Source organism: Blastocystis sp. subtype 4, assembly GCF_000743755.1.
Source record: "Blastocystis sp. subtype 4 strain WR1 chromosome Unknown seqid_0129, whole genome shotgun sequence".
Classification (NCBI taxonomy): Eukaryota; class Bigyra; order Opalinata; family Blastocystidae; genus Blastocystis; species Blastocystis sp. subtype 4.
This window is the reverse complement of record NW_014569418.1, coordinates 16147-29027: the sequence shown is the minus strand read 5'-3', so window position 1 is coordinate 29027 and position 12881 is coordinate 16147. Positions and strand designations below refer to the sequence as shown.

Sequence of the window (12881 nt, the reverse complement as noted above, 5' to 3'; positions counted from 1 at the left end):
TTCAAGTACTCTTTCCACTTCATTCTCCATTCTACTCCATTCATCTTCTTTGATATTGATTCAACATTATCTACTTTCATTCTCTTATCATCACTCATTCATCAATTAAGAAATGAATATGATCATTCAACATTACCTATTCCTAATTCACGGGAATCAATTCAATTCATCAATCTCATATTCTAACAATTCCAGAAATACTCCATGATTTGATATCATTCAAACCGCGGGAATCATCTCTATTCTCATATCATGTCTATTACCAATCAACACATACAATTCCATATCAAACTCACTGCTTTCAAACAATCATAACTACAACAAACATATCAATTATCACATTCTTTCAATCATTCACTCGTATTATCCATTATCCTTTCATCAAATCCAATATCACAATCAAACACTATCAATTCTGTGTTACTCATACAGTTGCATCACAGCGCAATGACATTCATTTCATTCATACCACAATTCAGATCCCCAATTACCCCATTACCCCATTTCATTCATTTCACTCCACATTCACTTTCATTTATCTGAATCCCTTATTATTATCATTTGTTCTAATAACTATCATTTCAGTTATATCTGTTTTCTGCACAAATCAAACAGAGATATTCGTTCATTCTTATCAATCATTTTCATCTGTTTCACATTCAAACGCTCAAACTTGTTGCTGTCAATCATTTACTAATTTGGCTCGAAATAGTAAAGAGCGCATTCCATTCTTGTCATTTCGCTGTTTAGCTCATACGGTTGGAGGCCCATGTTGTCAAAGGTTTGTCTAATTCCTATTTGTACGTGGTATACATCAACTACCTACTACCGCTAACAACAAATCTCATCCTTATGTTCATTGCTAATAAACACCCCAGTATTCCTCTTATATCATAGGTATTTACTCTTCTGTCGAATGTAGTATTCAAGAGAATCAGCATCTCAATTATTATCAATCAATCAGTCATACTCCTACTCTTCAATTCTGTTACACTCCTGAATGGTTTTCCAAATAGGTCATTAAAATGGATTCCATTTGAAGAAAGTGATGGAATGTCTAGGTCAAATTCTATCATCAATCATCACTATCCAATATCACTTTGCCTATATATCTGATATTGCAATCATCTCCTTTGAATATAGTCAGAGATGAGAGATCTGATCAATCAATAATCAATATCATTCATACTCTTCATTATCAGCTCATTCGATTCAACAGTATCATCATCACCATCAAGAGCCCCCCATCCAAGAATGATGGATTGTAGTTGATTCAGATCTCATTCATCATTCATTCAATCATTCATACTCTCCAATACTATTGAATTGCAGAAACAGAATGGACCATATCCCATTTCAATAATGCTGAGAGAAGGGAGATTGGTGACATTGAATGACATGCTTCCTCTTCCAACACATCCTTGAATCACAATTTGTCTAACTGAATTAGTAATGAGTTGTATCTGATCGATTCTAGATATCCAGAACACTGAACGATGTTGAGACAGCAAGTGTCTTGAAGGAAAGACAACACTATTCATTGTAACAACATATTCAAGAGCATCATCTATTGTTCATCACACTGATCAATCTTACTTGTACAACTCAATTCTTCTGTATTACCAAATGGTCCTCTCATCAGAATTCCATTTGAAGTAAGTGATGGAATATCTAATTCAAATTCAATCATCAATCATCACTATCTATTATCACTTTCCCTATGTTAGTGAAGTTGTTACTAATACCTTTGATTAATGTTAAAGATGGAAGATCTGATTAATCATTATCAATATCATTTATACTCTTCATTATTAATACATTCCTTTCAATAGTATCTTCATCACCATATAGAGTCTGTGATCCAAGAGTAATGGATTGAAGTTGAAACAGATCTCATTTATCAGTCATTCAATCATTCATACTATCAAATACTATCCTATGACAATTCTTGAATGAATGACTATCCAATTGAATGGATATGAGAAAAGGAAGATTTTTCAATTCAAATGATTCATACCAACCGAATGATATGTATCCAATGTGGATTTCACTCAATTGATCACAATTCATTATCAAACATTTGCTTCCTTCTTTGCTGTTCTTATCAAGTGTACAACTATTCTTGCCAATGATCACACTTCTCAGTTCATTCAATCTATCAATCACAAATAGAGTCACATTCGTGAAACAGTCACTTCCAATCTCAACTCTCTCAATTCCTTTCAAACAATCAATATCAAATACACTCAAATCATTTCCATATCCATCTTCAAATCGTTTGATTGCATCTTCATATACTCCTTCAATCCATCTTCCTTTTCTCAAAACTGTTCCATTCTCATTCAATTCTCTTCCAGTTCCATCTCTCTTCCCATTCTTCCATTCACCTACATACAATACTCCCATCAATTCCAAACTCTTTACCTCTTCCTTCTCGAACAAATCCTTTCATCATATCTCCTTCAAACCCTCCTTCATATACTCTCATTCCATTATCATCAAACAATATCATTAATCCATCTTCAGTGAATTCTCGAATCATTCTCTTCTTCATTCCATTCTTGTATTCACATTCTCTAACCATTCTTCCTCCTTCATACTCAAAACACTTACCATTCTTTCTCCATTCATCATCATATTCACTCACATTCAACAAATCTCCATTCACACTCATTTCTGAATAGAATCCTTTCACTCCTTCTTCTTCCTTCAATATCGAATATCGTTTTCCATTTCGATACAATCCTCTCCATTTCTCATTTCCATCATCATCATATTCTATCCATATTCCAACTTCCTTTCCTTTTGACACTCTTCCTTTCAATACTACACTACCATTCTCATTTCTCTTTGTCACTTCTCCTTCACATTCATCATTCACAAACATCAATTTCATAAACACTGTTCCATTCTTTCTCAACAACATGCTAACTCCTTCTTTCTTTCCTTCTTTCATTGATAATCTCATCCAATACTCTTCNCTCCTCCACTCAACTCATTACCACTCTTCATTTCAATACTCTTAACCTCATAATCACCAAGGAATTCAAGACATGAACTACAACCACAATTGATATCGTTCATATTATCAAAGAATCAATGAAAACGAATCTATCTCCACTACTCTTATCCTATTGGATACTATTCCATATTCATTCTCTAAAACATTCAAAACTACTATTTGAATCAAAGAATCATTCTTTGATATCAGTGGGATTTCATTGGAAATCTTGATTTGTTGTTATTGTTACTAGATACTGACTTGATCTCATAATTGAAGATGGAGTCAATCTATGATGATAATCGATTCATTCATTCTATTCATTGTATGTGGTTTGATGACTTGACACAGAATTCCTTCTTTCAGATAATCACAACTCATTTTCATCTTGAAAGGATCAGAATGTGATATTCTGTTCACTCTTATAACTGTGGTTAGTCTAAAACACTTCACAATCAATCACTCCAATTCTTGTATCTCAATCATTCTATTCAATTCACATCTGTTGTGTTCAATACACACCATACTCACTCATTCACACATCCATATTGAATGAATATGTCTGAATGACGAGAGGATCTCTAGAACAGCCTAATCCAAATACTCTTCAGAAGCTATCATTGAACAACAGCAATCCATATGATTGATGGAATTCCATAAATCTGATGACTTGATGTGGATTGCGACATGGCGTATTGGGGACTTCGGCTTGTTGAAACTCCCACGCCATCTCTGATCAATAAATGGAATACTAGGAATAGGACCGTTTTCTTCTATTGCCAATTTTCGAAATGCCAACTTGCCCCAATTGTCACAATGAAATATTTGATATTGGAGGAGGTGGAGGAGAGACGATGTAGGAAGAAGATTGAAGTACTCAGCATAGTTGCACCATTTGCGGTTGCGTACTCGACGAAGATCCCATTGTAAACAATGTAGAATTCAATGATAATGGAGGCGGCTCATCGTAAGTGTTGTGTGTTGATCTTCCTAACGAACAGACTTGTTGGACAAATTGTGAGTGAAACAGGATCGTCATCCTTTATGTCATCTTCTGGACGTTATGCGTTTGTGCTAATGAATCTTGTAACAACTAGGTACAGGGAATCAAGAGAAGTAACCTTATCAAACGGTAGAAAGCGTATTTCACAAATTGCTGCTGGATTGAATCTTCAATCCATGGTGGATTCTGCCCATCGCGTGTTTGCTTTGGCTGTTAATAAGAATTTCACGCAAGGACGAAGGGCCACACATGTCTGTGCTGCTTGTTTGTACGTAGCATGTCGATTTAACAAAAACCCTACAATGTTAATTGATTTTGCCGACTTGCTGCAGACGGATGTGTACTCATCTTGAAAAACGTTTTATATAGTTGGAGTCTGGGTTCAGTGTACACAAAGTTGAATACGGAATTGAAGTATGACAACTGAATAAGAATGAATTGTAGTTTGAAAGTGAAGCCAATTGATCCTTCTCTCTACATTAATCGCTTTGCTTCTCAAATGGAATTCGGGGATCAACTCCCTGTTCATTCTTGTCTTCTTGGTGATTTATAGGCTGTCTCACTAACCGCTTTACGTCTTACAAAAAGAATGCAGCGAGATTGGATAGTTCGAGGTCGTAGACCGTTAGGTATTGTAGCAGCTGCCTTGCTTCTTGCTGCACGTGTTCATGGATTTCGTCGTACGGTATTAATAGAGGTTTTCAATTAGGAACGAAAAAAGACATTCTATCTGTAGTCAAAGTATCAGACGAAACGCTCCGAATCCGTCTTGCTGAGTTCGAATCTACTGCTGCTAGTATTGTTTCCTGTTCGTTTTTATTTGTAGGTTCCTTAACATTGGATGAATTCAATAAATTAGCTGATCAAACCAATGACTTTGCTGTGGATGAACGTGGCGAAGCAGTAGGAGATGATGGTATCATGTCTTCACATCCTCCTGCATTTGTTCGAAATCGTCTGAAAGATGAACAGGAGTTACAACAATTAGTAGAATCAGGAAAAGCCAAATCGGAAGAAATTGGCATGTTTTTTGGCAGCTGGTTATGAATAGAACATTCGTTAGTGGAAAATGGAACAATCACTCCAGGATCACATCTCCAGCGTCAGAAAAAGATATCTCGAACAAATCTGGTGAAGCAGCAAGATCTGGAGTCACTGTATCGTGAGCTGGAGGAGGAGATGAAGGCTGTGTTGTATGGAAAGTCACAGTCAGCATCACAAGCAGAACAGCCACCAGAACGAGCAGTTACAACGATGAATGAGTTGGACCAAACATTAATAGAACCTTCACATGAAGCGGAAGGTGAGAGTCACAAGACTGAAGACAGAGAAGTGGTGAAGGAGGGAGTAACGGCGAAAGAAGCAGAGGTTCAGCAGGCAGTAGCAGGAGCGTATGATGCAGAGGTAGAAGAGATGTTTTTGAGTGAAGAAGAACAGAAGAAGAAAATGGAGTTGTGGGAAGCAGCAAATGGTGATTGGATTCGTCAGCAGGAAGAGAAACGAAAAGAAAAGGAAGCTCGTGGAGCAAAGATGACAAAGCGTAAGAAGAAGGTGAATGTAGGCCATAGAACATGGATTATACTTAGAATCGGACTCAGTATCGTCATCCTGTGAAGACAGCTGCTGAAGGCTTGAAACGCTTGGTGGAGACAAAGAAAATCAGTCGAAATGTGAACTATGAAGCTATGCGTAATCTCTTTAAATGAATCCATCCAGGATTCTTGTGCTATTTCTTGTTTGTAACAAATAGTCAACCCATCAACTAATGACCACCAAACATTCTTTTTGCCATTTCTTTTCGCTTCTGCATCTGACGCTTTCGTTCTGCTTCATTCCGTAATGCTAGACTCTTCACACTTGGATCTTCAGGAATCAATTCCAACACAATTCGCAAATCAGCTGAGCATTTCTCTGTATCCTTCAATCTATCATAGCAAAGTGCTCGACGATACAATGCCTTTGTATTCTTTGGATCGGTTTTTAGCACTGTCGAACAATGCTCAATTGCTTTGTCCCAAGTCTCCAGTTTGATAAAGCATTGAGCCAGATTCAAATGAAGAGCCTTCTCTATATCTGCTACTGCCTGTTTCTGTTCTGGAGACAAATTGAAGAATTTGGTACAGTGAATCAAAGCTTGTTTCTATCACTCACTTTCAATCTCATTCTTTACATAGAAACGAGCAGCATTCGTGTAATTCTTATCCTTGAATAGATCTGTACCTTCTTTCTTATTTGCTTCTACTCGAGCCATTCGTTGTGAATATGGGAGCTTCACATCCTCTTTGGAATCCTATCAATGATACCAATCCCTCATTCTTACCTTCTCATTCTTCTTACTCTCTTCTTCTAATTGCTTCTCTACTTCCAGTCGATGAGATTCCTTGGCATCAAAAAACTCTTTGAATTCTGTATGTAGCTTCTGCTCCAAACTCGCTAATCGCTCCTCCAGCACTTTAGTCTCACATGTCTCTCCGTCTGACCATAGCCATTCCTTCTCTGCATCCAAAATACTTGTTAACTTTGTCTCATCTAACTTCGAAGCAAATTCACCACTCAACTCTCTTCGCATCGAATCTAGCAGACTACAATCAAATCCTTCATTCATTCTTACGCTTCAAACCGATTATGAGCCTCGGCATAACGTTGCTGCTCTTCATCTCGTCCTCTCAATTTCATTTCCAATGCCTCTGTGACTTCATATTCATCACCCTTCTCTTTGTCACCTTTCAACATCCACTCATTGTTCAAGGCTATCGTATCTCGAATCGAATCATAGACTCCCAGCAAAGCAGCACCCTTTGCAATACATGAAGCACTGTCCACTGTGAATCGAAGAGGCATTCCCATCACTTCTTCCACAATTCGCTTCATGAAATCGATTCGACATCCTCCGCCAATCATCTCGACTGCATCAATAGTTCCTGAGAAGGCTTCACGCAAAGCACGTGCCATCTCTTCGAAGGCTTTGATCTGATCCTTCACAATGACCTCCATTTGCGCTCTCGTGAGGGCTAGTTGATACTCGTCTCCATCAATCAGACCATCCACTGTATTGTTTGCACGAGAAGCCGAACTCAACATCTCCTTCAGTTTCTTACAGCCATTGGCCAAGCGAATGGCCTGCTTTGTTCCAGGACGAATTGTCACTCCACGCTTCTTCTCTATCTCTTCCACAAAGTAGTTGAAGAGCATGCGATCAATATCCTTTGCTCCAAATTGCTGGCTCTCAGAGTGAACCACTTCACACTGACTTCCATTCACACGAACCACATACATATCCGTGAAACAACTTCCTTGATCAACAAACAGAATATGGCGATCTCCCTCTGCTGGAAACTCGGGAGAATTCTTCAGACGGAAACAATAACTAAACATCACCTTACAACACCTTATCTACTTGAATGTCTGCGCCTTGTCGGTATTTGTTATAATGACTTCCTTGAAACCAGCAAGATGGGCAGCATCAATGACTAAACGGACACAAACAGGACTCAAACCTGAAGGAACAGCAATTACTACTTTATTCACATATTCTGGATAACTCTTTTCAATAATTTGGTACACATAGTTGAACAACATGGAAACAGCATGCATAATACTCATTTCTGATATCAGGGGATCGTCGCAAACACTAAATACAACACCTTTCTGTTCATCCGACTTCATCTGGAAGCACAGATCCGGATATCGTCCCTGCAACTCTCCAATACAATCCATGCACTTTAGAACAAGTGGCAAATGAGAGTACACATTCTGTGGACACATCGTTGCCGTCGCAGCTGCATCTTCGCCAATAGATCGCACTTCTCTGTAAAACTTAAGGACTCCAGGAGTCGTCTCGTTAGATAATTTGTTCGAGACGAGTTTTGTTCCCAAGGGATTCCTCGAATCCACTACAGCTACGGCAATTTCCGACGTACCCAAGTCAATTCCACAAGCTTTCACACAATCACTCATGATCTTCACGTTGTATTTTACTAAAACTGTTCTTATCACGTTCTTTTCGTTTAGAACAATCGAAGACTGATTTCTGTCACTTTGGAATTCCCAATCCAATAACAATTTGTGCCATCGCCAAAGTCTTCGAATTCCCGGATTGTACGCCTCTTCTCTCATTCCCAAATCTCATCAATTCAACAATATGTCTAGTGGTTACGGTTCCCATGGAACGGAGGGAAGATGTTATCAGTTCTGGATGAATTTTGAGAGGTGCATGGTTTGGCCTGAGGAAATCGTGTTACTGTTGTAGATGCAGACGGATAATCCGTACAAGTGTGATCTATTGAAGGAAGATTATGTGGAGTGTCTCCATCACCGAAAGGAAGTCGGGATTATCGTATTTGGGTGAGTGTGTAGAAGGATCGTGCTAATATGGTGGAAGTGGCCACTCAGATAAAGGAAAAGAAAGAGGCCAAGGAAGAGAAGGAGGCTTGGCTTGCTGAGGTTTCCAAGAAGCATTAAAGCAACAGATCGCATTTATATGATACAGTATTGTTTACAATGTTACTTAGAAGAAACAAAGAAGAGAATTCGGTCCATCACAAATGAGACGACTTGTTCCACATCATTTAACGTGATACAATTGATACAATTCTTGTTATCTTGCAGTGTCGATGTGGAGTCAACCTGAAGTGAACACTGAGAATCGTGAACTTGAGTTCTCGAATCAGGGACGTGTGGAATGGAACGAGTAACCTTCTTTTCCCAAATTGTACACGAAAACGAACTATTTCCATTCCTTCTTAGAGGAGATAATCTAACTCTCGCAGAGGACTCAAATCCAGAAACTGTACTCTGTCCTCTTGCATAACCAATTGATGAAGGTGGACTCTTTCCACGTTCACTAACTAACGAAAAGGGCCTTTCTTTCACATCTGGAGAAAGGGATCCAGTGAACAAACTATCTCCATCCAAGACTAACGGACTGTTCAACTCTTTCGATACGGAAGGAGTTAAAGGAGAAAAAGTCCCACTTGGAGGAGGCGGCGATGATGATTCTCCTTCCCATTGACCATCCTCTTCAGTAAGGCTCGAATCAAACGATTGGGGATGATTCTTAGAGCCTCGATAAGTTGTTACCTTGGAAAATAAATCCTTTCTTACCTTCATTCGGGATTCACACCAAAGAGGAGAGTCTCCTGTTGAAAAGCACTCCGACTTGTATGCGTCTTCAGAGCTCTCCATGTACCCAGAAGACAAAAAGTCAGTGGTAACAACAAACACTTTTATGACCGGATTCCTCCATCCAGACGGATATTGCAGCCATTCAACATTGGATTCAAAATGACAGTCTACAGGAATATGAAGATAGTAATGCTTACTTCTACAAGACTGGCAAATTCTTCAGGATCTCCAAGTCGTCTTGGGAATGGAGTCATCCTTGTGAGGAGGTTGACCGTATCTTCGTATTCTTTCATCTCGGAGGTATTGAATAACCCTGGTTGAATACAAACACAACGTATTCCATAGCGGCCAAGAGATCGAGCAAGCGGAAGGGTCATTCCAGAAATTGCCGCCATCGCCGTTGAGTAGGCAATCATTGCTCCCGATCCATCGACTGCAGCCATACTATGTGTTAAGAAATGAAATTGGCAAACCTAGATGTGTTGATAATCACTCCTCTCTCCCCATCTACGGAGCGTGGATTTTCAGTCATTCGTCGGACTGCTAGACGAACAAGGTTGAAGTCTCCAACTACATTGCGGTCAATGACTTCTCTAAAAGACTCAAGCGAATGGGGGTTACGCATTTTTCCAAGAATCTACGTTAGATGGATTATAGACTAGTTACTTCTTCTCCTGCTACTGAATGCTCTGTATTCACCAGAATGGTGGGAGCTTGGCCATATGCTGCTTGAATTGTATCAAGTACATTTTCGACCTTTAAATAATCATTCTACACTAGCCAAACGTCATTAGGGTTAAGAGTATCCATCCCACAGAAGAGGGTATTCCCCTCTCCCTGAATAGAATCCACCAAATCCGAACTTGGTGATTTGTGAATGAAAGATCGATCACAGCAGGCTACTTTGATTCCATGAGAGGCGAGTAATCGCGCTGTGGCAGTTCCGAATCCGGAAGCAGCTCCTGTAATAAGAGCAATTCTGGTTAGTGACTGCATTGAAAATAGATAGTGACACCTATCCTTCATCTTCGTTTCAATTGACAAGAAACAAATCCAGTTAGTCATGTGAATATTTACACTTATCTCCATACTTACAATAACCTTTACGATAGTCCCAACATACTTTCTTTCGGGAATTGGAGGCTTTAACAACATTGTCACTTTTCATTTCCGATCCAAAAACAGTTAGAACCTTCTGAACTTCACTGAATTCGGGGGGAGATTGTACACTATCATTCTTCTCAGAAGTGACTTCCACCTTCCCTGTCTTCACTGAAGCCTCATATTGTTTTGGATCATAAAGACGTTTGTTCTAGGTTCAACACCTCCACTCAACTCTACCGTCGACTTTGGGACAGGTTCTACTGATACTGTGTCATCTGTCACACGACCACCTCGATCTGGAACTGCAGCGATTCGAGTGTTTCTGAAACTGCCCTTATTCTTGTAAGCTGCCGTGCTAACCTTGAAAACACGATTTAACAACTATTCTAAAGAAGGGATTTCACTCTTACGCTCCTTCTAGAATCAAATACTGTATCCACCGAAAAAACGTGAGTGATGTCAATTTCGTTCCGCAGTTCTCCAATCTTCGTTGTATCGAACTTCTGGGGCTGGTTCCACAACAGACTCTGGATCGTAACATCGAGACGCTGAACCATCATAATCTTCTTATTGTGATAGAGCGAATCACAAAACTGGTTGTATTTTGCCAGTTTTTCAATGTCCTCTGCAGAGTAGACTGAGCGATCCAGCAAATGAGGGTTAAAACGCTAAACTAATGACACAACCCATTGCATTACTTCACAGAACGAATAGATATCATGAATAGCAGATTCCGTCGTTGTTGATCCTGTAACGCTGATCGCCAAATCATTCACCTAACCATCATCGAACTCCTTTTCACCCACTCGCTGTTTCAATCCTTCAACATTCCGATTTGGAGACAAAATACTCTGCTTAGCATGACTACGACGATAAAACAGAATTCGGTTCATCTGCAACTCCTCTAACAGAAATACGATTGCCATCAGTGTATTCAGCATTTCGTCGTCCCCATACTTCAGAAATCTATGTCTCAACAGGTCCTAAGACTCAAACCCTCTTTGATATGCAAAAGGAAGATAATCATCCAATGAGTATTCAACACACATTAGATGGTCGCCTGCAAGACGGTTTTCCAGACTTTGGATCTATTCATTACTCCCTTCTAAATCTACTACATCATTCATAACCGATAGAATGATTGGTCCAACACAACAATCCTGACCTAGAGGCAACTTAGGCAATTCAGTTGCGGACAACTCGTCGATAGAGCATCCCAGATCCTCCATCTTGTAGATACAGTCCTCCCAAATACTTTGATAGTCCATAATGATAGTTTCAATAAGATAGGGAATGAATAAAGGCGGAGAACTTTCCAGGAAAATGCTCAGGTTTTCTGTTTTTGCTTTTGTTACATCGTTGAGTCGGAACACATCGATTGGAGTCCATCCCTTGTTAATCCCATCATCAGTACGATATGTTGATTCCCGCGGGAATCAGACGGTTGTCGTGTTAGTACAGAAAACCAGTTTTAGGACATGTCACTGTGGGTAGTAAGTAGAATGGAGTCAACCATAGAGTACTACCTATTGTTTCTGGTCTGTATGGAATCTTTCTGTTGTGGGCCACAGGAAGTGATGGATCCGTATTTAGTATAATTACGTCCATATCTATTTTCATTTTGATTCGTTCAATCTCTAGTTATGCTCGTTCTTTTTCTATTGTTGCCCCACTACTTTCTATCATCTCCAGCGTTGCCCATCTGGTGCTGTCTATAGTTGTTAATGCGAATGGAAAGGAAGTACGATTCTTGGTGGAAGGTGATGATTTCTAGCTTCCCGTTGATCTCGGAATTTATCCCTTAGCCGAAGGAGAATCTATTGGAGGTGTAATTGCAGTTGATATAGTTGTCATTGTGGTTTCCTTTGTCCTCCTCATTCTCCGTTTGGCAACGAAATTCCTTGTAGGAATTATATCTCTTTATTAATCTATAGTCTTCAGAGGAAGAGCCTAAACCAATTCGTTGTCATATCGTAGTACCGCTGATTCTCATGGTAATTTCGTTCCTTTTGGGTCATTCAGTTTATCATTTCATTCAGGTGATCTGTTTCACCTTCCTCTTTGCGAAGTGGTCTCTGTCTTCTGAGGATTCTCATACTCTTCTATCTCCTTCTCAGAAGACCCTCTACTGTGTGTGGTTGATATTAGATTATCTCATTTGGTCTTCTTCTCGATTCTGGTGTCATTATATCACAGATATTACATTGGGTGACTCCTTATCCTCATCCAAATTCATTTGGGCTAAACTCGTTCTTATAGCTGCTTATGCTACTCTTCTTTTGGTTCCTTCTGAACTGAAAGTGAAGACAGTTAACCATAATAGTGTGAAATCGAAAGCCCAAGCCAATTTCGAGAATCGTGTGCGAATCATCAAAGTCTTGTACTGTTGCTTATCTTTCTTGAGTTCTAGCCTCTATCATTTTGTTAATAGTCCTGTGGGTATCTTTGTTCAGAATGTCATGATCATCATTTGGATCTTTATGTATCCTTCCATTCTTACTATGATTCTTCTTCTCATCTCAACAGTTAATATGGTTCTTGTTTCGGCTCGTAAGATAGAGGATGCTGTGGTCATTTCTCCAAAGCGATGGACACAGAATCTTTTGATTATGTAAGCATTCTTTCTTCTCTTTCCTTTAGCTATGTCCT

The 12881-nt window shown here is 39.3% G+C and overlaps 6 protein-coding genes across 6 annotated transcripts; 2 read left to right on the top strand and 4 right to left on the bottom strand.

The window, feature by feature from the left end:
* Positions 1-1997: 1997 nt before the first annotated feature.
* On the bottom strand, positions 1998-2956 carry JH06_5279 (hypothetical protein; the record flags this gene model as incomplete). The annotated part of the gene is made up of 3 exons (XM_014671869.1): positions 1998-2050; positions 2079-2445; positions 2483-2956. The coding sequence occupies 3 exons, from the start codon at positions 2954-2956 to the stop codon at positions 1998-2000; spliced, it is 894 nt and encodes a 297-aa protein (XP_014527355.1).
* A 996-nt stretch (positions 2957-3952) lies between these two features.
* On the top strand, positions 3953-5710 carry JH06_2497 (transcription factor IIIB; the record flags this gene model as incomplete). The annotated part of the gene is given in 10 exon segments (XM_014671868.1): positions 3953-4068; positions 4099-4344; positions 4374-4418; positions 4449-4527; positions 4558-4684; positions 4714-4800; positions 4831-4991; positions 5008-5044; positions 5068-5561; positions 5591-5710. The coding sequence occupies 10 exon segments, from the start codon at positions 3953-3955 to the stop codon at positions 5708-5710; spliced, it is 1512 nt and encodes a 503-aa protein (XP_014527354.1).
* Positions 5711-5766: 56 nt separating this feature from the next.
* JH06_2496 (hypothetical protein) lies at positions 5767-7961 on the bottom strand (the record flags this gene model as incomplete). The annotated part of the gene is made up of 5 exons (XM_014671867.1): positions 5767-6144; positions 6175-6294; positions 6325-6586; positions 6616-7371; positions 7402-7961. The coding sequence occupies 5 exons, from the start codon at positions 7959-7961 to the stop codon at positions 5767-5769; spliced, it is 2076 nt and encodes a 691-aa protein (XP_014527353.1).
* A 184-nt stretch (positions 7962-8145) lies between these two features.
* On the top strand, positions 8146-8465 carry JH06_2495 (NADH dehydrogenase; the record flags this gene model as incomplete). Its single annotated transcript, XM_014671866.1, is given in 3 exon segments — positions 8146-8238; positions 8254-8340; positions 8361-8465. 3 exon segments carry the CDS (start codon positions 8146-8148, stop codon positions 8463-8465), a joined length of 285 nt encoding a protein of 94 aa, XP_014527352.1.
* Positions 8466-9295: 830 nt separating this feature from the next.
* JH06_2494 (3-hydroxy-2-methylbutyryl- dehydrogenase) lies at positions 9296-9753 on the bottom strand (the record flags this gene model as incomplete). Its single annotated transcript, XM_014671865.1, has 2 exons — positions 9296-9572; positions 9602-9753. The coding sequence occupies 2 exons, from the start codon at positions 9751-9753 to the stop codon at positions 9296-9298; spliced, it is 429 nt and encodes a 142-aa protein (XP_014527351.1).
* Positions 9754-10185: 432 nt separating this feature from the next.
* On the bottom strand, positions 10186-11500 carry JH06_2493 (hypothetical protein; the record flags this gene model as incomplete). Its single annotated transcript, XM_014671864.1, is given in 7 exon segments — positions 10186-10440; positions 10470-10592; positions 10664-10900; positions 10919-11008; positions 11039-11198; positions 11229-11320; positions 11351-11500. 7 exon segments carry the CDS (start codon positions 11498-11500, stop codon positions 10186-10188), a joined length of 1107 nt encoding a protein of 368 aa, XP_014527350.1.
* Positions 11501-12881: the final 1381 nt, after the last annotated feature.